The sequence below is a fragment of the Paramormyrops kingsleyae genome, chromosome 8 (genome assembly GCF_048594095.1).
Source record: "Paramormyrops kingsleyae isolate MSU_618 chromosome 8, PKINGS_0.4, whole genome shotgun sequence".
Taxonomy (NCBI): domain Eukaryota; kingdom Metazoa; phylum Chordata; class Actinopteri; order Osteoglossiformes; family Mormyridae; genus Paramormyrops; species Paramormyrops kingsleyae.
The window spans coordinates 236,884-263,128 of NC_132804.1; the positions used below are offsets into that span (position 1 = coordinate 236,884).

A 26,245-nucleotide genomic window follows, 5' to 3' on the forward strand; every position below is an offset into this window, starting at 1 on the left:
TAATCATTTCCCTTGGTGTAGTGGTAGAGATAAGGCATTCAATCCAGTAATTATTACAGTTACAATTGTTTCTGATCAGTATGAAATGATAGGTAAGTATAAAGTGTTGTGCAAATGTGCCTTATTAACGTGAATGAAAAGTGCTGATATTCAGCACATCTCTGTAATGGACCTGGTTCCAGGAAGGAGGGAAGCAGGAGAGTGTGAGCATATAGTGAATCAAAGGCTTGTTCATAGCCCATGGGATGGATAAGGTACGTTGGGGGTTCTTTGTTAACTAACCCCTCATTTATGATTTCATGCGCATTATAGAATGGACTACATTGGATATGTGAAAATAATAAATTACGTCGTACCCATACCTGTACTTGTGCAAATGACAAAGAAAGCATCATATAATTTCTTTTCATTCAAGATCTGTCGACAGGTGGGAAATTGGCTGATCATTTGTGCGATCAAACACACACGTGAACATGTACACAGACATCTGGCCTATGAAATGTGGTGTTTTTACCGTTACCCACTCTGCGAGTTTCAGCTGCTCCATGAGAGGGGAGCGCCCTGGTTCTCAAGGGACTGTTTTTGCGTGAATGAGACAGTCAGGCTCGATTAAGACAGAGATATAGTGCCTTGGCTTCTCTGCAGCTGCAACAACACGTGTTTCACTTGATACTTTTTTTAGGCAGACTAGGCCTTACAGAATACACCAATATGTGTATTTAGATTATTACTGTTTGGTAACACTGAAGCAATACAGGGTAAGAGAGTCCCAAATACCTGTTTCTATCTTGTGCTGGACAGTGTTTCCCAAAGCTAATGATTTGTCTTAGTGACCTGCTACACCCCTCTTGAGACATACTGCGTTTGCAAGGAAGTTCTGCTCCAGTTGCTCTTGAACACGACAAATCAAATAGAGCCAGCATGGCTGGGATCTGAGGACTAGGGCATGTTGTAGAGAAGGTTAACTGTGTCAGAGGACAGTGAGGACAGCGGTGTGCCCTAAACTAGGGGTTTCCAACCCCCACTCTGTGGGATGGGTTAGTTATTTTCCGAAAATTATATTTTTTCAAGTCGCACATTTTTTACATCACTTAAGTTTGTATGTGCTGATGTCATCTATAAAAAATGGAAATGGTTTGACTTAACTCTCTCATATCAAGTGATTAACAACCACCACCTCCAAACCACTTGACAGCCCAAAGAATGGTGAAGTTTAGTCTGTCTAACACTCATGGCCATCTTTGTGTATGTATTGGTTTGCATGCAGTAATTCTGGTGTCTGTGTGTATCTGCATGTCTGTTGACCGACTTTAAAGTGTAGTTGTGATGTGGTTCTGGGTTCTTAGTGTTTTTTTTTCTCCATCATCTTTAATAAATGGTTCATTCCCTATATCGCATACAAGATCACAGTACAACCTACTGAGAAATGAAAGGAGATCCTTGCTCATGCTTTATCAGTAAATCACACCTGGACCGCTGCCCAACTTCCATCACCTGGTCTTCAGAGGAAACCTCGGAGAAACCCCCCAGAGAAAACCCCCATGACATGGGGACAGCATGCAAACACCAGACACTCAGTGGAGGCAGAATTCAACCCCCAACCCTTGAAGTATGAGGCAATAATGCTGCCCACCAAAGACTGAATTAGTAAAAGATAAACGCAAGGCTCTGGTGGTCATAGGAGGCTTTGTGACTCCAAACATTTGATAAAATCACCAAAGTCCTACTCCATTTCCTCCCTGCTTGAAGTGGCCTGTCCAATTGAGAAGTGGCCTGTCTCTCACGAGGTGGCCCATCTCCTGTGAGGAGGTCTGTTTCCTGCAAGGTGGCCAGTCTCCTGTGTGGTGGCCTGTCCTCAGTGAGGTGGCCTGTTCTCAATGAGGTGGCCTGTCCTGAGCAAGGTAGCCCATCTCCCTCGAAGTTGCCTGTCACCAGCAGGGTGGCCTGTCTATAGAGTGGTGGCCTGTCCATAGAGAGGTGGCCTCTCCGCAGCAAGGTGACCTTGCAAAGGAAACCCCACAGGGTGTAAATCATCCTTGCTGATGTCCGCATATATTAAGAGAGAGGGTTCTACCCTCTGTTTTTCACAATATGAGCAAAATACCAAGTTGGTGGAATTATTGTTGGGGAACACAGGGGTACATTTTAGTGAAGATATTGCCACCCTTGCTAGGTTTGGTCGTCCCATACTGGATGGAGTAATTTCCCAGGAGCTTGTTGTGTTAGGAATAGGGCATTCAGGCTGTATGCTGACTAGTGAGATGTTAAGTGAGTTTCGCAGGTAGGACACGGGGAGGAGTACAGCTGCTATGGCCTGTGCATAAGGCGAGAAACTTCATTTATTTGCCATTTGTTCACAGTGAAAAGAAATTCTTTCATTTTCACATACCTCATAATGTTCCTTCATGAGACGCAATTTTTTGCACCTTGAAGCCTCCACAGCAGTACTGAAATTGGTATGTGTACTATGGCTCTGACCTGTTTAATTAGACGACTAAAAGCTAAGAAGTTTGCAGCATGCACTCCATGGTGTGATTGCTATGTTCCTCTATATTGTGTACAGTGCAGACCACAATGTACTAAGTACTAACGTCACTTTGACCCTCAAGTACAGCTTAGTCATAAAAAAATATTTTTATGGTCGCATTTGTTTACATTTCACTGCATCATTTATGAACTGAGTACTTGGCCACAGTGTAAATGCTGGGACAGTGTTTAAGCTGTGAATTTTCTGTGATGCCTAGGATTTCGATACAGTCCCTAGTATAAAGAGCTAGATCACATTGTGGTTTTACCAGGGAGCAGAAATGTAACTGTAGCCAGAAGATCATTGTTTTTGTTTTTTTGTCCTTTACCTTATTCGGGATACTAAGCCTGACCTGCATCTGTAAATATCCGGTGTCTTTCACCTTTGTGAGTGCAGGGTGTCATGCTGGGTGAAGTCACTCATCAGAGGAAAGACAGAAGTTTCTCTGAGATCCCCATTGATATGAACTCATGGTCCATATACCTCTAATGAAGTTCTTTAACCCTCAATGGTTCCTTGGGGTGCGTTCTGCACCCCATGCCCATTTCTATGGCTACTACCATGTTGTTATTAAAATTACAGCAGTTATCCTCTAGGACATTGTAAGTGCACCAGTTTTACATACGGTCATGCAGAAAATGATAGAAAAAGTGTTGACGTCAATTATCGCTGGCATACTTTCTTCGGGGGTGCAAAATGCACCCCAAAAAAAACTTAATTTATGACAGATGTCTGTGGAGATTCTCAGTTATCCAGGTCATGGTTATCCTAAAAAAGGGTTATGCAATAGCAACTGGACTTTGTTTTTCATAGAAGAAGTGTTGCACTCCATCCAGAGTGCTTTCTCAATTCTGACTGACTGGTTGGCATAGCAGGTTGATGAACCCTGTAGAATCCTCAAGTCGTTAGCACTAGATGGTCACCTGTGGGTTGTTGTTGTTCCCCCTGGCTTTCATGTGTTTCACTGATACCACCTGAGGCTGAGCGTGAACGACTGTGGAAGAGTCTGGGCAAAGTTGAAAGAACTGCATTGTAGGTAGGTGATAGACGTCTTAGGCCACCTCCTCACGGTCCACCTACAATGCAGACGGTCGTTCATTTGAAGCAGTTGTCCTCCCGGTCCACCTACAATGCAGTTCTTTCAACTTTGCCAAGACGCTTCCAAAGTCGTTCACGCTCGGCCTCAGGTGGTATCAGTGAAACACATGAAAGCCAGGAGGAACAACAAAAACCCACAGGTGACCATCTAGTGCTAACAACTTGAGGATTCCACAGGGTTCATCAACCTGCTATGCCAGTCAGTCAGAATTGAGAAAGCACTCTGGATGGAGTGCAAAACGTCTTCTATGAAAAACAAAGTCCAGTTGCTATTACATAACCCTTTTTAGGGTTAATTTATGACATTGATATGATCGACAAATTCAGTTAATTAGTGATAATTGCTACTATAATTTTTTATGTTATTATATTCTAGAACATTTTCGGATATTAAAAAAAGTCAGCCATTTTGTTTTGTTTACATTTCAACTGTTAGAAAAGATATAACACCATGGCTAGGTATTCCACAGCTGAAGCTCTTCGACACATTCTGCAAGAGGATACAGTCGGAATGTGCATTATATGACCAGTCCCCTCTGCTGCCCCCCCCCCCCACTGCCGCAACCCCTTTAACTGCACTATCTCACTGCGTAAGCTGTGCAAGCATCATTCAGTTAACTAATAAATGTATCTTAACTTTAGTTAATTGAATTTGAGCTTGGTACCATTGAATTATATATGCCAATGGATAGGGGTGCAACTTGAACCCCAAGGACCTGGAACGTAACTTTCTGACAAGGACCCATTGAGGGTTAAGGCAACAAAATAGAATATAATGTTCCTCTCCTTATGATAGTTTGACTTGATGTCTACTAAACGCAAACTGCAGCCTAGTTCTTCTCTGTTTCTCATTAATGAAGGGCTTCTTCTTTGCTTTATGGGACTTCAGTCCTGCTTCTAGGAGCCTGATATGAACTGTCTTAGCAGTGCTCTTCACACCTGCACTTAATGTTTCCCATTCCTTATGAAAGTCACTTGATGTCGTTCTCAGATTCAGGAGAAACTGTCAGATAAAATAACGGTCATCTATGGCATTAGAAAGTTATTTCCATCCCTTTACCTGGTTGGTTTCTGGTCATTCCCAGTGTCTCCTGCTTCACCTTATTCTTGTGTACTGCTGTCTTAGAAATTTTGAACCTGGAAGCAACCTGCTGCTCAGCGTAGCCTCTGCCAGCAGAACCATGATTTAACCAGGATCTTAAAATGGAGATTGGTTTAAAAATATAGAGTGCTTTCTTATTTTTTTCCCTGCTGTACATATATATAAATCATACAATTGACTGCAAAATGTAAATGGTGCATCGCATTTGTTATTTTTATATCGCATATCAAATATCTACATGTTGAAATATGTTGAAAAGGTCTTTTCTATGCAGGCAGGATTAGGTGCTAAATCTGTTACTAGATTGATACCATCATCCAGACCATCTGTTTTTGTTGTTTCTTGCTTGTACTTCCTCTTTTTTTGGACTTATGATTGAAATAGTGTGTGTGAATTAGGTTTATATTACATTGTGGGGCCTAAATGTCCCCCACAATGTAATAAAAACCTGTTTTTTTAAGTTGTGGGGACCATTTTTCAGGTTGCCACAAAGATCTATGAATGCAATCAAAAAAGTAAAAATGCCAAAATTCTCATATTTTATTTGATTAAATATGGGTAAGGTTAAGGCTGGGTAGGGGTTAAGGTTGTCATGTTGGGATTAGAGTTTTCCCCATTGAAATGAATAGAGAGTCCCCACAAAGATATAATTACAAACCTGTGTGTGTATGTGTGTGTGAGTGTGGGGTTAGGAGTTAATATTACATTCCTTTATTATAAATTTTTTTCAGTAGAACTGTGGAGCACATTATATGCTAGCGAAGCAGCCTTATTCAAAACATTGATTTTAGCTAGTTTCACTATGTGGTGTGCTTTGCTGAATTGTAACTAGGATAAACATTATAGATCATTAAATACTCAATACTGCTTTCCTTTATAGTTATGACATTAAATTGAGTCCCAAAATTGGCTTAGACTTGTATGGGTCCAGATGTTCGATATTCGATAATTATTAAATCTATTCCAGAAAGTGATAAATAAGAAATGTGTGGTTAATTTGGGTATATGTGTCATCGTACAAGGAATCTTGCCTACAATTTGAAACAGTTTCAGTGTTAAATTACATTCATCCTAACTGTCGTCCTAATTATATTATACTATTCCTGTCTTTCTGTGTCTCTCTTACAGGAATCAGTGGAATATGTCTTCCTTGTCATTTTCACCATTGAAACGTTCATGAAGATTATAGCAGACGGGTTAGTGTTGCACAAAGGCGCGTACGTACGCAGCGGCTGGAACATGCTGGACTTTGTCATCGTGATCATAGGGTGAGTATAGCCTGCGGTGCCTTCTGTCTCAGCCCTGGCCTGCAGAACTTGGAGGGTGGGGGGAAAGGGCCATGCGTATGCCCCATGCCCAAGAACATGCTCATGACCATGCCCCAAGCCCCAAGCCCCAAGCCCATGGCCATGCCCCAAGCCCCTAGCTCCAATCCCATGCCCCAAGCCCCAATCCCATGCCCCATGTCCCAAGCTCTAATCCCATGGCCATGCCCCAAGCCCCAATCCCATGGCCATGCCCTAAACCCCATGCCCCAAGCCCCAATCCCATGCCACATGTCCCAATCCCATGTCCCATGCCACATGTCCCAATCCCATGTCCCAAGCCCCAAATCCCAATCCCATGGCCATGTCCCAATCCCCATGCCCCAAGTCCCAATCCCATGGCCATGTCCCAATCCCCATGCCCCAAGCCCCAAGCCCATGGCCATGTCCCAAGTCCCAAGCCCATGCTCAGGTAACTTTTGAAGCATCATTAAAAATGCAGTGATGAACAAAATAATTCCCACAAATAGTTTAATGCAAACCAATAAAACATTATTAATGAAAGCCTGAATTGTATTCATGTTTTTTAACCAAGGGTTATATCTGAGTTTTTAAAAAGTAAAAGACATGACCTCCCCATGGTGCCGCCTTGTTCAGATGCGCTTCACGGTCCATGATATGGAAAACTAAGGGGCTCATGGTGAAGGATGATGTGCATGCTGGTGTAGAAAATGCCACACGAGGGGTATTAAGTGTCACATCGAAGGCTATGGTGCAGCAATGGTGGCGTAATGAAGCTCTGTGCAGGCAGCGCAGTGGTGTATATGGCAAGCGGGCTGGACTGCCCCTGCTGTGCCGATATTCGAGCTCCCTATCTGTGCATCTGTCCTCTTCATGGCTAGCATGGGACTGTAAGCATGCACACATCAGGGAGGGCTTTACGTGCTGCTATATGTCCTACAAAAAGCAGGTGATCAGAAGCTGGATTTTTTTTCTTCAGGGGTACCAGTTCTTACCATGTTTCACTTTTCTATCATACTCCCTCTGTTTCTATTTCTGTCACTCGCTCTATCATTCATCCATCTTGCTGTTCCTCTGCTCCCCCGCATAGCCCCAACCCCGTTCCCAGTGAGAGGGAACACAGCTTGCTGCATAGCTTTTAACTGATAACTACCCCCTCCCATTTCCATCAGCTTTGTTCACCGTAGGGCATCTTCCAGTGTTACAGACAAGTTGGCAAATGCTGTTTTTGTTGGGAGGCTGAAATAATGGAACGGTGATGCTTTTTATTTGCCATTTTCGAGTTCTTTTTGCATATCCCATCTTGCTCTCCACACATATACAGGTGAGAGCAAAGCTTGGCATCAGAGTGCAGGGTCAAACTGTTTATCCAGCACCCCTGGAACATTTTGGGGGTTAAGGGCCTCGCTCAAGGGCCCACCAGAAATGTGACTATTCTGGAAGTATTCATTAGCTCGAATAGATTAGCAGTTTAAAATTATAAGTAAATACAGTGGAATCCACTTATAGTGATCACATCTGTCTGGGTGAAATTGATCATTACTCATCAAATGTATGATCATTGTAACCGATTTTTTTTCATTTTTCATTATGTCTCAGGCAGGTAAATATACAAATGTCAATTAGATAGTAAAACATGAATATAAGGTAATAAAGGTTCAAGATTCAACAACTTTGTTGTCATTCCACACATGTTCGCACATGCTGTGGATCGAAATTAAGTATTCAGGACATGGATAAACCACAGAGCTAGTCACACACACTTGTAAATATAAAGATGAAAATTAAATATAAATGCAAAGAAGTATAAAGTATGGATTATAAATTAGCAGTATGTTCAGTGTCCGATGCGCAGGAGCAGACATGGATGCAACATAAACGGATGCAGGTAATTTACTTTATCATAGTAATAACTTAGTTACTGTGTTATAATGAGCATTGCATATATGGACTTATTTCACGTGTTAAATATCACTACGGTAGGTCGTGATAATAATTTAAGTACTATGTAATGGGGAACATTGCACATATGAGTGTATAGCACATGTTATATGTTATATGTCTGCTGGAGGGTTGTAGTCTATTTGTCCTTTTTCTGATGGAGATGGGGGGGGGGATCTGTGTGGGGGCTGAAGGACAGTGTCACTATTTACAGAATTATTTTGACTTTCAAAATACAGGACAGCTGTTTCAAATGCTTTTAAAATGACATTACTGTACAAATTAAATTACTGAACTTTAAATAATTCAAATACACTATAATACTGTAGCGTCGGTGGCATCTGGAATTTGGATGGTGCCGGTGTGTGTGGCTTGCCATCTGTGACTGCCAGTATTGTGTTTGTTTGTGTTGATTTTATTGAGTCTTACGGTAAATGTAAACTCTCTCTGGGTGTTTGATCGGCAGACTCTGTTGGATCTCCAACTTTCTGCCAATGATCTAGCAAAGTTGAGCTATGCTGGTCATAAAACTTTGCCCCCGTTCCTGTCAGACATCCCGGCTCACCTGTGCCGTGTCCCGATTACACCCCTCCGGCGTAAGTGCCGGGGGTGACGCAGCAGCCAGCAGGTGAAGCTGAAAGCTTTGTTAGGGCACACTTTTACACCGTTTTTCAGAAAATACGAAGCGGTGCCTCACTTCTCTATCCCTCGGCGTTCGCTGGAACCTGTCGACGCCTGGCTGGTACCGGTTGTTGGCCTTGATGGGATGTTCCAGCCCCGAAAACCCTGCTCTCCTCGTCCCCGCTGGCGTGGGGTGAATCTGCGGAACCTGCGGCCTCTGTGTCGGGCTTGCAAGATGGTTAACGACACGGATGTGCATGGTGAAGAAGGAGCTGAGCCAAAAGGCAAAGCTCTCGATTTACCAGTCGATCTGCGTTCCTACCCTCACCTATGGTCATGAGCTGTGGGTAGTAGGGGTGGCACGGTTCACAAAACCCACGGTTCGGTTTGTATCACGGTTTTAGGGTCACGGTTTTCGGTTCTGTACAGTTCTTGTTATTTTTTCTTTTAATCTTTAACACTCCAGAAATGTACTTCAGCATATGATATATAGCTTAATTATCCACAATTTAGGATACAGTATTAAAAAAGCTATATCATGTAATCATGCATAAACTGAATTTGACTTGACTTAAAGCACATTATTAAAATTATTAAACATTATTAATCCCAGAGCAGTAATAAAATAAAAGTCTTGCCTTAACATAAATGCTAAAAGAATAGAATAGCTATTACAGTTGGGTATGGGCATGCGGTCTTATTTAGAAAACATACAAAAAGAGACGCATATAATGTTTAATCATTCGTTTTGTATTTGTCCGGTCCACGGGGTTAATTTAATTGGGGATCGTTAAAATGATAGATCACCTATCTTGATTAAGCCTGATTCGGTTCGTTATATATATAAATATATATATATATAACGTGAAAAAAATTGGTATTAATTATATTGAATGTTCTTGAGTAATCGATAAAATCCAGTTTCTGTGTATGTACAAGACATCAATCTGTAATAGTTCAAAATATGTCCAGTTGATATGTCTAGTATGATCATCTGGCAATAGCCTGTAGGTCTGTGGTCAGACACTGCAATAAACAGAATTTTTAGGAACATGGCAAATGTTCACATTGCAGCATGGAAGCAGGCTCACTGTTACAATGCTGACCGGGGAAGCAGAGGCGAAGAGACCTAGGATCGGGGGAATGCGGGGTTTAATGAGCAAAAGGAACACAGACGAGCGGTAAAGCAGAATTGCAATATAATGACCGGACTGGAGAAAGAAACGGAAACGCGGACTAAATACAATGGAGTAATGACAAATTTGACAACAATCAGGAACAGCTGGTAAACACGGGGAATCCACACAGGGTTAACGAGGGGGCGTGGCACACGGAAAGAGCGGACGATCGAGGCATGACACTCACTGGAGTGCTTTGTCACAGATAACTTAATTTTCTTTAACAAAGTGCCTAACCGCACATTAAATAAAGTCACACAACAAAGGCGCACAACAGTGTTCAGATGTTGTGCTATCGGTTGGCTGAAATTTAAACGTTTTCTTCAGAGACAGGGTGGTAACACCGAAAACACGAGCTAAACGCAGCAAACGAAAGGCTACCGGAAATTACTTAGCTGGCTGAACTTTTACCGGAACTACGTCACAACGCTCTGTGCATATAGCCTATTCTTTCAAAGAGTGTCCAGCTGCAGACGCCTGTAGAGTGGAGCTCCACCGGAAATACGTCACCTCCACAGGAAATACGTGATTTTAAGGGGCGTAAAGTGGAGCTCCACAGGAAACACGTGACCAAACTGTGTGTTACAGCGGAATTTCAGTTGTAAAATTCTCAAAAAGTATGTTTTTGTTCATTTATACGCTAGAGATATATATATATATATATATATATATATATATATATATATATATATATATATATATATATATATACACACACACATATATATATATATATATATATCTGGTCTGATCTAGTTTGTGGAATATATATATTGGTCATAAGATGAGCAGTTATAAACATGCCATACATACGCAATTGCTATTATGTTACTTTCCATACACATTACTAATATATATATTGGTCTTGCCTTAACTGTTATAAACATATACTATATACGATTGCTGGAACAGCGCAAATGCGTACGTATTTTATGTGCATTTGCGCTGATATGACAAGAAATTATTGTGCATTTTAACCTGTATATGCTAATTCGTACTTCATTTGCGGTATATAGGTTGAAATGCACGGTATTTTCTTGTCATATCAGCGCAAATGCACATAAAATACGTACGCATTTACACTGTCACAGCAATCGATTGCCGCACGTATCGCTTTTAAAGGTGAATGCGTACTTGCGTACCAGTTATATGCAGCCCTGTATGTGTTGTATAAATGATGATCAACATGTAACAATTATATTCAATCAACTGCTAAATTTATTTAGACAGCAACAACAAACAGAATGAAATTTAAAAAAAAATCTATCAACACACTCATGTGCCAGTAATTTAATCTTTCTCATAACAGACAGCATTAACCCGGAGGCTCCGCTGGTCAACACAGGCATGTAAAAATAATTCTATGTCACGTGTTTCCTGTGGAGCTCCACTTTACGCCCCTTAAAATCACGTATTTCCTGTGGAGGTGACGTATTTCCGGTGGAGCTCCACTCTACAGGCGTCTGCAGCTGGACCCTTCTCATTCTTTCGCGCGAAAGGGAAACACACTGACGTCACATACGGGGCACGAGGCTACATTGCGCATGTCATGAACCGTCGAACCGTGCGATGCATGCATGCTCCGAACCGAGACAAGCGAACCGAACGGTTCGGTTTTTTTTCATGAACCGTGCCATCCCTAGTGGGTAGTGACCAAAAGAACGAGATCGCGAGTGCAAGCGGCCGAAATGAGTTTTCTCCGCAGAGTGGCTGGGCTCTCCCTTAGAGATAGGGTAAGGAGCTCGGTCATTTGGGAGGGACTCAGAGTAGAGCCGCTGCTCCTCCGCATTGAGAGGAGCCAGATGAGGTGGCTCGGGCATCTGCTACTATGTCTCTCGGCTGGCCTGGGAACGCCTCGGGATTCCCCCAGAGGAGCTGGAGGAAGTGGCCGGGGAGCGGGAAGTCTGGGTTTCCCTGTTGAGACTGCTGCCCCCGTGACCCGACCTCGGATAAGCAGAAGTTAATGGATGGATGGATGTCACAATCCTTGTGTTTTATTTAAGACCATTGACTTTGTTCTTAATGCACCTCAGACAGATTGTATCGAGCCCTCCCCTGTAGCATGTGAGAATTTTTTACGCTTTTTTCTTGGGAAGGTCTCCTTCACTAGGGCTCAAATATCTCCTTTTAGTCTTGACCCCTCAGTCTCTGTTTCCTGCCCTGCCGTGTTTGACAGGTTTGAGCCTGTAACTTTGTCCTATTTAAGGGAGATTGTTGGTCGTTTGAAGCCTGCTGGGTCTCCAAACGATGCTGTCCCTCCTAAATTTTTTAAACAGGTTTTGCCCACAGTTGGACCTTTGGTTCTTAAACTGATCAATCACAGTTTGTTGTCAGGTGTGGGTCCCTGTGGATTTTAAACATGCAGTAGTCAAACCGCTGATTAAAAAACCTGCTCTTGACCCCACGGTTCTTGCAAATTACAGGCCTATCTCCGAAATTACGGGCCTATCTCCGAAATTACAGGCCTATCTCCAAACTGCCTTTTCTTTCTAAAATTATTGAAAAGATAGTTGACAGTCAATTGACATCCTTTTTGGAAAAGGAAAATGTTTTAGTGGTTTTCCAATCTGGTTTTAAATCCTTACACAGCACCGAATCAGCCTTTTTAAAAGTTTTTAATGACATATTCTTAGCTACTGACTCTGGAGACTGTGTTGTTCTTTTGTTATTAGATTTGACAGCTGCGTTTGATACAGTGGATCATGCCATTTTACTTTGTCATTTGGAGCAATGGGTGGGCCTCAGAGGCACAGCACTGGACTTGTTTAGGTCCTATTTGGCAGAGCGAACCTTTTGTGTCAGTCTTGGTGACCATGTGTCCCACTCCACTCCTCTACTGTTTAGTGTCCCACAGGGCTCAGTTCTAGGCCCCCTAGTCTTCTCGTTGTCTGTAGTCCCTCTTTGTTTTATATTGAAAAAACATGGCATTGCATTTCATTTTTATGCAGATGACTGTCAGATCTATGTCCCTCTAAAGAAAAAAGGCACATACTCTGTGCAGCCATTACAGTACTTCAGTGTCTCGATGACATTAACTTTTAAAAATTTAATGATAAGAAGACTGAGGTGATGGTTTTTGGTAACCCTACTGGGACCCCCAGTGTGTACTTAGATTCCTTGGACCAGTATAAAAAGCAAGTTGTCAGGAACCTGGGGGTTAACGTGGACGCTGAGCTTGACAGTCAAATTAAGGCAGTCGTAAAATCAAGCTTCTTCCAGCTGAGGCAGCTGGATAAAATAAAGCTAATTCATTCTCAGCAACACTTTGAGAGCGTAATCCATGCCTTTGTGACCTTGTGGCTGGATTATTGTAATGCACTTTATATAGGGGTCAGTGCTTCATCCATCGTTCACCTCCAGAGGGTGCAAAATGCTGCTGCTCATCTTTTAACTGGCACTCGGAAGTTTGAGCACATTTCCCCCATTTTAGCTTCACTCCACTGTCTGCCCATTTCTTTTAGGATTCATCTTAAAATTCTTTTGTTTGCTTTTAAAGCCCTCCATGGCCTTGCCCCATCCTGTCTCTCAGAGCTGCTACTGCCTTATACTGTACACCCACCTGCTCTCAGGTCAGCCGATCAGCTGCTCCTGAATGTACCCAGGACTAAGCATAAACTTACAGGAGACCGTGCTTTTGCTGTAGCAGCTCCCAAACTGTGGAACGATCTGCCTTTAGAGATTAGACAGGCCTCTTCTCTGTCTGTTTTTAAATCACTTCTGAAAACACATCTCTATACCCTGGCCTTTGACAGCTTATGAGATGTTTGCTTTAGCTCTTTTATTTTTGATTGTTTTAGTTAGTTATATGTTCTTTTATATTGTTTTAATATAAATCTGTTATTTATTATGTGTTTTATCTTGTTCTTATTTTTTATGTTGCTGTTTTGTTTTATCTATTTTTCTTAATTTATTTACTGTACAGCACTTTGGTCCTGTACAGGTTGTTTAAAGTGCTTTATAAATAAAACTGGATTGGATTGGATCTGCATGTCTCGGCATGCCTCGCAAGCGCGTATTTACTGTATAGCCCAGTGATTGTATTGTATATAGCCCATTTGCATTTTTTAGGTGTAGGTACTTGTGCTGTGTCTTCGGTCGTCGCGTGTGCCTTTAACTGTGGTTGTACTCAGTTCTTGCCTGATCCTCGCGTGTCTTAGCCATTGTGTAATTACCCACCGTGTGTGTGCTTTACCATACTTAGTGTAAGTTTCCTGTGTTTCCATGTCATTCATGGATTTCGTATTATTGTTGCATGTTGTGCGGTCCCTTTAAGGATTAACATCATGAACAACATTATGTCTGTTTGCTTCTCGTTGTTTTCATTTACTGCCACTGCGATTCCTCGATCTGATCAGTGCTTCAATATGGTACAATATTGTACATAAAATATAGCTTATTATAGTTTCATCGTTGCATCTCGGTGACTAGTTGTTGGCAGTTTACCATAAGCTTCGATGAGTCTATATTTGTCATTGAGAGAAAATGACTTTCTTTTCCCGTCATGTTTCTCGGCATGCCGCATTAGCCTCAGGCAGCTACATGCCGCATTAGCCTCAGGTAGCTAGCCGGAAGCAGACGGGTTACCGCATGGCAAAGTAGTCTTATCAAAGTAAAGTAAAGTAAAAAAAAAAAAGGAATTAGTGTAGTTTTAATTTAATTTGATGTTGCAGAATTGGCGTTCGGTGCATGTCCTGCAGTTTATTTTAGTAAGCAGGTGATGCCTGTCACTGGTACTGGTGTAGTTCATGCCCATTCTCCAGCATGAGAATGCGCATGAACTAGTTGTGCTGAGTTGTGCTCAACTCTTCCAGCCCTGGCTCGCTTCACTATGCTTCGCTGTGTGTGTCCATTCCGTGCAGGTTGGTTACTGTTGTTGTGGAGTTCATAGCTGGCAAAGAAGAGCAGCCCTCCCCTGAAGAGCTAATGGATCTTCATGCGGGGGGGAAGGGGGGCTTCGATGTCAAGGCCCTACGAGCCTTCCGAGTGCTTCGGCCCCTGCGGCTGGTCTCAGGGGTGCCAAGTGAGTGTGTCACCTTCAGCAGTTTTACCCATAATGACACCCTCACACAATCAAATACCACCAGAACACATTTTCCCAAATAATAAAACCCACATAACCAACAAACTTTTACTCTGTCCATACAACTTAAACATACAACATAAAATCAACCACACATTAGTAATGTAAACTCGCTCCTATATACTATCAATTCTAGATCACAGTATCAGAATGGTCTTTCCACATTTCAATTTTTCTTTTTAAAGTTCTGCTGAATAAAAGCATGGACAAAATAGTCTCTGTCTAGTGAATCCTGAAAACATCAGAATCTTTGCAAACAATGCTACCGACATCAGGGAATATAAATGAAATATAAATGTAGTGAACTTATTCTTCTTTCTCCTCCAGGTTTACAAATTGTGTTAAATTCCATTATTAAAGCCATGGTTCCCCTCTTCCACATCGCCCTGCTGGTCTTGTTCGTGATCATAATCTACGCCATTATCGGACTGGAGCTTTTCCTTGGAAAATTGCACGCATCTTGTTTTATCATTGGAACAGGTAGAGCAATGATACTGTAGGGTTAACAGACCACATTTGACAGAGCCTTCGGAATGTGCTGTCTTCGAATGCTGCCTTAGAATGATGCAGCCCCTGAAATGCGACGGCCTTGTTACACTGCTGTGACATGTCTTTGAATGCTGCCTTAGAATGATGCAGCCCCTGAAATGTGACAGCCTTGTTACACTGCTGTGACACGTCTTCGAATGCAGCCTTAGAATGATGCAGCCCCTGAAATGCGACGGCCTTGTTACACTGTTGTGACACGTCTTTGAATGCAGCCTTAGAAGGTTGTTTCAGGGACTGAATTTTACAATCCAAACTTAATTTTTTATTATCCCAAAAGCAACATAAATTCAAGTTCAGGAAATAAATTGGAAATAAATTCAAAGTCATTTCAGTATGCATGACAGGGCGAGTGTAGCCTCTCTGGACAGTGTTCATTCCTGTGAACAGTGTATGAGGTGCTGAAGTCCATAATCATTATATGACATTGAGCTGACACACCAATAGCAACAGTACTTTCAGGATGCTAGTCTCTCCTAGCTGGATGCTGCCAGTTTTATTGAATAATTTTATAGTGGGGCAGTGTGATGGGAATTTCCAGCTTCGCCATTTAGCCCATAGTTCTGTCCTCCCCTGCCAAAGCTGGGTCATGCTGGAGCGTCACAGTTACCGGGAAAATGGTTCCCTCAAAGTCGCTTTATTGAAGGGGAAAGTGTAGTTCGAACTTTCTTACACCTTTAGTGTGAATTCAGAAATTGACCCATTATTGAAAATAACAATAGCTTTCTTTATTAAAGCATCAGAATTCTTACTGTAATTCAAGCTGTAATTGACTCATGATTGCCCTGTGAACATAGTTAATTCTACTTCTAATTTAATTTGTGTCATAGTAGATCCCTCATTTCCTTCTGTTACATATGTCGAGTCCTCTTTTTTAAATTTGACACATTTATTAATATTATTATTATTATTATTATTATTAATAATATTTTGCCAATTTCTCAGGCTTGTTTTTGACTGTGACCTATCCCTGGTCCATAGATATCCTTGCCGAGGACGAACCGGCGCCATGTTCATTGACCGGCGAGGGGCGCGAATGCACCCTCAACGGTACTGTATGTCTGGAGGCGTGGGAAGGTCCCAACTGGGGCATCACCAACTTCGACAATTTCTTCTTCGCTATGCTGACTGTCTTCCAGTGCATCTCAATGGAGGGCTGGACTGACATGTTGTACTGGGTGAGTTCATGGTCGTTTGTCACCTTCTATTTTCTTGCCAAATGAAATCCATGTCCCACAAGTGCCCTCTTACAGTCCAGCGACAGCGTCATCCTCACCACATCGATGTTTCCCTCTTGTATGTGATTGATACCCCCCCCCCCCCCATACCAACTACCACTACTGATTTCAAGTCTGCCTTTGTCGGGGACATGCCAGAGCCTGGAAATTAGAGACCACAGGGGCAGAGGCATCACTCGTGGGGGCAGGTGGGACACATTCCACCCGATATTCAAAACAGGGGTTTGTTCCACCCAGTATTTTCCAGGGTTCTACTTTTAAACACATGAATACATATATACGGAGAATTTGGTTCTCATCTTACTTACTGACCGTGCAGAAAAAAAAAATTCCTGACAGTTTCAGTTGCATACACATGAACGTTTATGGAAACGTTTATCAATGCCCATAATGGCACATTTTTTCAAATGTTTTCACATCATTTACGAAAGTCTTTCCATGCATACTTAAAATAGCAACAATGTATAGGACATACTGTAGCTATTAGCCGACATTAGGTTTGCACACCGACACAGTGACTGGTAAATTATTTTTTTTTGTGCAAAAGATCAGCAGGCACACTGTGTAGCATGCTATTTAGCTGTGTAGCATGCTATTTAGATGCATACAGTACAGGTCAGCAACAAGGAAAGCGACATTGAAAGCAGTTCCTCCATATCCACCATATTGGAATACTGTTTTACTGTAGTTTCATGTAGGGTGACCAGGTGACCACCTTAGTCCTACTAGTAGGCTGAAATCTGGGAATAGGGTATGTGATGAATAACAATCAATTATCATGGTTTTAGAGTCTGTTTTCCAAATCTCCATTTTCATTCACACTGCAACTCTAAAACAGTGTTTACAGAAGCATATGACTGAGCATTTACAAATGTCTCCATTTCTGGGAGCTGAAAACTCTGAGGTAGTGTGGACGAAAGGCAAAAACAGAGACCTCTAGATCTACACATCACTTGTCATTTTAAGCTGTATGTGTAATTAGTTCTATTAAAAGACATTTTACTTCGTCTTGCTGTTATGTAATTACTGTTGTACAGTTCAATTCAATGAAATTCAGCCTTATTTGTATTGCACATTTTGACATTGCATCGTCTCAAAGTGCTTGACATTATTCCTGCCCAAAGCCCCTAATGAGCAAGCCAGAGGTGACAGTGGCAAGGAAAAACTCCCTAGAAGGAAGAAACCTTGGGAGGAACCAGACTCAAAGGGGGAGCCTGTCCTCCAGGGGGCAGCAGAGGAAGCCTAACCCTAAGCAGACCCAAAGAGGGAGCCCGTTCTCCAGGGGGCAGCAGAGGAAGCCCTAACCCTAACCAGACCCAAAGGGGGAGCCCATCCTCCAGGGGGCAGCAGAGGAAACCCTAACCCTAAGCAGACCCAAAGGGGGAGCCCGTCCTCCAGGGGGCAGCAGAGGAAGCCCTAACCCTAACCAGACCCAAAGAGGCAGCCCATCCCCCAGGGGCCGGCAGAGGAAGTCAAATGGGCAAGGGGGGGTGGTGGTTCAGACATTTCATAAAGCAGTTTAGTTAAGACACTATAACTACATTGCCAATGAATGTTAATTTGGAAAACCATATTTTTTTTCTGAATACAGACAAGGATGCATCATTTTTTTGGTTGAACAGATTCAGATACAGCTAATGACGTCACTGTGCATCTTTGTCATGGAGTAAGGAATGCTTCTCATTCTTTGAATGTAGCCAGAAAGAACGTCCAGTGTACTTTCTGGAGATAGTTGATGTCCACGTGTGTGTTATAATGTGGTTTTACCTAAAGCAATATGTTCTCATTTACAGGGAGGATTTTTACATAAAACCAATTTGCAGCTAACCACTTAACTTCACAAATTTGGAGGAATGACCTTTAATTGTTTTTTATGGATGGGTTGTTGGGCTGAACATTGATATCAGCTGCAAGATCATTCAAAAATATCGAAGTCATTATTGTTAAGGTCAGCGAACCCCTGTAGACAAAGGATTTTTAAAAATGTATACTTGTTCCCTCAAAAACATAAAAACACAACCTAAAGCACTGAGACATCTGTCAGATATTCCTGGCAACATGACCAGCATGGTCTTGATGTCTTAATCTCCAATTATCCAAAGCAAGTTTTTATTCTCACTATAGTATATTAGAAGGTATATTAAAATAAAGTTTTCTGAATGCATTTCTGTTGCATAGCGATGTGCTGTGAAACCTGCCCCCCCTCAGCCCCTGCCAGGTGCATGAAGGGTAGTCATGCCCCTCCGTAGCCCTTTCACTTGGGCAAAGCACAAGGAGTAGATGTAGGGTCTATATGGATTACACTTTACACTAACCCCCCCTGCCCTCCTTTCCAATCAGTTGTTTTCTTGGCATTTGACCCTAAACGTACCAGTAACGTCCACGTGTATGTTGGCACATCACCAAGAAAAGGTTACGTTCTTTCTGAATGCTCACTGGATTGCTGCTCACCTTCCTCACACTGCTGCATCACTCTCGCTGCTGGCTGCAGTCTCTCTGTCTTTCCTGTCTGGGAGTGGTGTTTCAAATTTCTCTCGTGTTGCCTGTCCCTGCAGATGAACGACGCCATGGGGCTTGAGCTGCCATGGGTCTACTTTGTCAGTCTCGTCATCTTTGGATCCTTTTTCGTTCTAAACCTCGTTCTTGGTGTGCTAAGCGGGTAAGCCCTTTCTCACTCTCCATCCAGGCAGAGACCCTGCCCTGTCTCTTCAGTGTCTGTCACAGTAGTCCTACCCACTGGAGGGGCAAATGAACTACACTGGGTGGGTGGTCTTCTGTCCAGTTTTTGCACCAGGTGGCCGGATGTGGACAGGAGGGTCATGTGACCGGCAGAGGTACAGGGCAGAGCCTCTTCCTTGCTTCCTACATTGTTAACAAGCTTCTCTGGGTTTCGCAGGTGAACGATTCCATTGGTTTTACAACACCCTGGATCTACTTTGTTAGTATGGTCATCCTGGGCTCCTTTTTTGTGCTGAACCTCGTTCTGGGTGTTTTGAGTGGGTAAGCGACATGTGACCTCACGTGCAGTGGCCCTCTCTGGGCGTGTTCTCTGATTGCAGTGCTTCCCCTCAATGGTGCCACCTACAGTTCTTTCAACAAAAAAACAGATGCAAATAATAAAAAGATAAATAATTTCTGTGTCATTTTTTATGTAGGAAGGTGGCTCACTAAATATCACTGTACCCTCACAACTCCAAAGTTGTTGGTTCAATTCCCACCCCCAGCTCTGCGTGTGTGCAATTCACACTAGTTTCCTCTCAAAATCAGACATAGGGTTAGGTAAAAGGGAGGGTGACTTTAAATGAACCACAGTATATGTTAGTGTGGACTGGCATCCCATCCATGGTACAGAATGTCCTGCCTTGTGCCGTTTTCTTCATGTGCTATTGCTAAGCAAATTATAAATCATATCCATGTTACACCTAAACAGTCTTCTGCACAAAGACAGAAATATCAGATGTACTGTAGTTCAGAGCTCAATGTCTACTTTCTTGGTGCAGATGAGGTGAAAAGTTTAGTAGGACAGCAAAATTTAAAAAAATAAATAAATCTGTTCCCTTTAACCCATCCTGGGATAGCTGAAAGTTGTATCTTTTGTTGATTTTACCTTCTTGTCAGAACAGCAGAACACAGGCCTGAAGCCTCAACACTGTTGTATTTTATTTACTGGGATGTTTAAAACATAAACGGCTGGAGCTCTGCTATAAATCACTTACCACCCCCCCCACTCGGAATATTGCGGTGCTTGTCTGTCAGTTTTTAATCTATATTATCCAAGGAACTAGTACTTCAGCACAGGAATCTTTTTCTCCGAAACAATGCTCTGTGTTGTGTGCTCTCTTTGTGGTGCGATGTGCTTTGTTTGTGCACACATAAATTCAGAAGCCTGTAAAATGTTTGCATATACTTTTGAAATAATCTCACTAAATATTGGGCACATTTTCAAGATGACCGAATTTTAATGTTTTTTTGGTCTGTTATCAAGAGATGGTTGCCACAGTGGAAAGGACAGAGGGCAAAAATAGGTTATGGGACTTTAATGAAGAACTTAAATATTACACTTAAAGTCACTATAGTTAAGCCTAGCTGGCTCTCTTAAGTAATGCTAATGGTACCTGGCTGGACTTTATTAGGCAGACTGAGTAGGTACAGCACATTGCTGGGGATTTAAGGCCACAGGGATGAAAAATGCATCCACCCGGAATCATTCTGCTTTCTGTTGACTCACACATACAGTACTTGGATTTCATTCTCTACGTGTCAGCCAATGTTGGGTTGGTAAGGAGTACTGACCTGAAACAAAAGATGGTCTAGATTTCATACCTAACTGAAACAGTGAAAATTCAGTGAAAATTCTATATACAGTGGTACCTCAGTTCTCGAACTCATTATAACTCGAATTTCTTAAAAGTTGAAAAATTACCTAGAACTCGATCTGAATCTCAGAAGCCAAACCGTGAATTCAGACCTAGGATAACTAATATGCACGGGGAAATGAGTCACGCGGCATGTCTCTCAGCGGAAACAAAGGGTAACGTTTCAGTCTCAGCCTCACATTCACTGTGATAGTATCGTGCATGTTTACACTAGCTGAATACATATATTTAGACAGTAAAAATACATTTAGACAATGATAGACAGTAACAGTAATTATTATTATGTAATAAAATACATTAAAAAATAAAGATTTCTTATTAATTATTTTAATATTAATAATAAACCATTAATACATTTAATTATAATAATATTGTTGTGCCCAGCGGGGACGGAATGGAGACAAAGACGCAGACGTCAGGGTATCGAGGAATACAGGGTTTAATTACAGGTAAGGCAGGCAAAACACAGATGGACAATACAATGACCGGACTTGGGAAACAAACTGAAACGTGGACTAAATGCAGAGGACTAATGAGAACAACCAGAAACAGCTGATCACACGGGGATTCCACACAGGGTTAACGAGGCGGCATGGGTTCACGGAAGGAGCGGACTATCGGGGCAAGACACATTGTTTGAATACATTTATTTTCTTACTTTAAAAATTACTGTTTTGATTAATGTGCTTAGATGTGTTTAGTACAGTAAATGCTCTTCTTGTTTTATCCGGTTCATTTTGCGTTTAAATGCTAAAAAAAAACATATTTAGGTGTCATTTTTTGGGGCCGGGAACCAATTAATTGGTTTTCCATTATTTCTTATGGGGAAAATTCGGTCAGAACTCGAACTTTTTAGGATTCGATCTGGAGTTCTGAATGGATTAAGTTCAAGTTCTGAGGTACCACTGTATTTCAAAAAAGCATGAATGCATTTACAGGGATTTCAAAAGAGATGTGATCACTTGTGGATTCTAATCAGGGGGTACTCTTGAAATAAATATTTTATATTTACTCCGCAGGTCTGTAAATCTTAGCCAGTAGCTGGCCATTTCATACAATTTCAAATGAGTGCCACCATGTAAACTACTTCTTACATTTCTGTAACGTCAAGTATTTTATGGATTAGTGGATTAGAAACAGAAATGGCAGGGAATAGCATTGGTTTACTGAGACTAATCAAGAATCTACACTATATGTGCTGCAATTAGGATAAAAAAATACAGATGATTTCTAGACGTCATCAGTCCAGGCTTCACAGAACAGAAGTGTCCAGGTATGTTTATGGAAATGATTAATGCTTTGTAATGCCTAAAATGCTATTTACTTTAGATATTTAGGATGGTGGCATCACATGTCCAGGGCCATGGGTTTGATTCCTGCTGCTGCTGTGTGTGGACGGTATATGTGCATGCTGTCATTGAACTGGCTTGTATTTTCTCTGGGTACCCCAATTTCCATCCCTGCACCTTCCCTGACATGCAATGAAATGATTTGGCTTTTCCAAATTGATCTTAATGTGCAAGTTTGTGGCTGTGTATTCCCTATGATGAGCTGGTTTTCCATCCAGGATCTAACTCTGCATTGTGCTCAGGTAACCCTGTGACCTTATACTGGACATACAGTTTGAAGATAAATGGATGCGTTAATGATGAACAGAACAATGTTAACTAGTTGCTTTCGGAACGATGCTTAGTGTTGGCACATGAGAGAATAGCCACAGATGCAGATCTGGGTAACCTGATTATATTGTGACAAGTCACACAAAGTTGGGCTTTTAAAAAAGTTTTATTGGAGATGACAGGTGAGGAGAGCATGTGGAGGGTAGAGTTTGGGAATATGGGAGGAGTAGGGGTGTCCGAAGTATACGTGGTTTTGTTCTGACAGCTTTTAGTTTTTGGTGGGTTCACCTTTAAACATAAACTATGACAGCGAAAGGTAGGCCACATAAGCTTTGTGCTGCTGCTTATCCTATCAAGCAATTTAGCTGTATGAATGAATGACATGTGCCACAGGGAGGAAGAACACAGAAACAAGTTAATTAACAGTGTTGGTAGTAACGCATATAGTAACACATTACAAAGCAACACATTACTGTATTTTCACTGCAGTAAGATCTGCTACAACAGGTACAACACTGCAAATCTATTCTGATGCAATTTATGTATTAGCACCCAAATCCAACACAATGCGGAATCACATTTGTATTTGCTTGATTTTCAGTCAGCAAGAAAACCCCTACATGAACTATGCCATATGATCTTAACAAGGAACACTGCTTGCACTCAAAAACAGCAATCCAAGTGAACAACAGTGATGTTGGATTCTGGAACTCATTGTTCTTTTAGCCCATCTGTGTAGGTTCTCAGTGTTCCAGGACATGGTAATCTCAAGGGCTTGAATCGAAGGCAACTTTTTTTTTTTGTACATGAACGAAGTGGAAAGCAAAACCTTGAGCTCTTTCAAAGGAACAACACCAAGCCACTGGTTTAGATATATGGATGACACCTATGTCAAGAGCAAAAGCCAAGAAGTAGAAGCTTTGACAGAGCATATAAATCCAGTAGGTTTTACAGAAAACCTACGCACACATCAGCAAAGGTGTAACTTTGGCTGGAACATTGGGGGGGGGGGGGTTGAGGTCTCCACCCATTATGGGGGAAACATGATTATTGGGGGGGGGGGGGTTGTATTAGCTGGTTTTGATTTATTGGGGGGGCTACAACCCCCCCCCCCCCCATATATTATGCCCATGCACATCAGTACCTGTTCTTTGGCTCTCATCACCACGTGGAACACAAATTTCATCAGGACCTTACATCACTGAGCAGAGAAAGTTTCCTCCAAGAAGGAAGGGACAGAAAAATTTTGCAAATATCAAGAGGACATGTCGTTATCCAAACTGGGCCTTTATCAAGGCAGCGAAGAGATATGAAAATAAACCTCAGGCATCAATCAATGAGGAACAGAACAGGCAGAACAACATTGTTGTCCCATATGTGGTAGGATTGTCTGGGAAAATTTTCTCCAAGCACAACATCCCAGTGCACTTCAGACCCAGCAACACCCTCAGACAGAGACTAGTTCATCCCAAGGACAAAACTCCTAAAAACAAGCTGATCAATGGTGTACGCTGTACAATGCAGTGAGGAATGTTCGGAGAGACCAAGCAACCACTCCACAGATGTATGGCACAACATAGGAGATCCAGCACATCAGGACAAGACTGAGCTGTACATCTGCATCTAAAAGAGAAGGGACACTGCTCTGAAGACACAAATGTGCAGATTTTGGACAAAGACAGGTGGTTTGAGAGGGGAGTAAGAGGCCATGTATGTCCATTTGGAACGACCATCACTGAACAGAGGTGGAGGCTTAAGAGACCAGTTATCAGCCGCCTATAATGCAGCCTTGAGATCCCTCCTCAGGCAATTTAAATGTGAACGGCAACCGCCTGTAAATGGTTCACATCTTGATCCACACCTTGCCCCAAGTGATCCTGAAGTCCCGCTGGAGAGCAGGGTGTGTCAGTGACCACTTTCAAGGTGATGACCCCTCTAGATAAGTACCTGGAACTCCCCATCAGACTTTTAGAACTGAAGAAGCCTTTTGGATGAGAGGTGAAACATCTTCAAGAAAATAAAAAAGAAGTCCAGTTGTCTTCGATTCAAGCCCTTAAGATTCTTTTAAACAGGTTATTTTCAGTGGATCAATTGAACCGGTTTTCAAATCTAAAAGAATTGAACTTTTTGTACATCCACACAATGCACAGCTCAAAATTTTAGATTCTAAAAGTTTAAAAATATTTCACAAATTATCATATAAAACACACAGCAACCTTTTTTATTCATTTACATTTTCTTTTTGTAGACTATCTGTAGTCATGTTGCCTTCAGTGCCTCTATGCTAAAATCATATCTGTTGTACTTGTGCTGTTGCATGGTGGTGGCTCACTACACTCCAGTCTTGGCAACTGACAGGTTAGCGAGTTTGGCATGTTCTGTTGAAGCAGCTTACATGAGACTCATAAAACTCATAGAAGATGTACAGAGTGGGCTTAATGTAGTTATACAGGTTTTTATTGTACGAAATTAAGCTTCTATTTTACAAAGTACAGTTTTTATTTTATAAAATTATTCTTAAAAGTAAATATACAGTTCTTATTTTACAGTACTGATGGGGTCATATTTAGTCTCCATCAGCAGTAATGCATTTCTGGAGCCGGTTTCTGATGCTGTCACACTTCTAGCATCAATGTCCACAAATGCTTGTGAAATGAACTCCTTCAATTCATCCACTGTGTGGGGCTTCCTCTCCAAAACCTTCTCCTTTACTACTCCTCAAAAATAAGTCTAAGGGTGTGAGGTTGGATGAACGCAGTGGCCAGTCAATGCTGCCACATCATTCGATCCAATGCTTCTGTAATACTCTGCAAAATAAAACTGTATACTTACTTTTTGGCCCACCCTGTATTTTATTAATGTATTATTCTTATTGCTTACTTATATAATATAATTACATTATTGACAACTGGTCTCACTTTTTATTATTTAATTAATTTTGCTTGCTGCAAGTTACTAAGTTGTGGAGTGGCTAACCCCCAACCCTATTTTTCCTATTGGATACACTTGTACAGTATATGTATTTTAGTACGCGATCTTAGTGAACACGAGGTTTTTCAGGAACATATTGTAGCAGGACTGACTGTACTTTTGCGGATAAGTAATGTAACTAATTACCTTTTCAAATTAAATAATGCAGTTAAAAGTACTGAAATTCCCCTAATTTCCTGTTTATGATCTGACCTTAGCTGACCGTACGGTGGTTCAATGAATGGATGATATTAGGTACAGTGATAGATAAAATTTGAGTTATATTGTGTCTCATTGTCACAGCAGCAACACTAAAATATAACTACCCAGACAGCATACATGCATAGGCATGATGTCTCTGCGATGCTTTAAAATCCATCAACAAAGCATATCTAGGAGGTAATTTGCTCACTTGCACAACATCGCAGAGACGTTACTACCAAATATTGATCTGATGACATTCCCCTGATGTGGTTGTTCAATGCATTTCAAAAGCAACACGATATTAATGAGATAACTATGCAACATTTAGCCTACTGTTATTTTTCCAAATTAGGTTATATATCCCAAATTAGGGTCATGCTATATATAGTATATATATATATATATACACACACACTATAGGGTAGATTTGTTCCATTTACCTCGCATGTAGACATACCA

At 41.6% G+C, this 26,245-nt stretch overlaps 1 protein-coding gene across 7 annotated transcripts in view; it reads left to right on the forward strand.

Moving 5' to 3' along the window:
* The window catches only part of LOC111852542 (voltage-dependent L-type calcium channel subunit alpha-1D-like), an 89,597-nt gene that overhangs the window by 24,802 nt on the left and 38,550 nt on the right, over positions 1-26,245 (forward strand). For all 7 annotated transcript variants that reach the window (XM_023828584.2, XM_072714942.1, XM_023828585.2 and 4 more), the window contains exons 4-8: positions 5,856-5,995; positions 14,613-14,773; positions 15,161-15,313; positions 16,361-16,557; positions 19,173-19,276. In XM_023828584.2, coding sequence (XP_023684352.1) covers positions 5,856-5,995; positions 14,613-14,773; positions 15,161-15,313; positions 16,361-16,557; positions 19,173-19,276 — 755 coding nt within the window. The remainder of the gene's footprint in view (positions 1-5,855; positions 5,996-14,612; positions 14,774-15,160; positions 15,314-16,360; positions 16,558-19,172; positions 19,277-26,245) is intronic.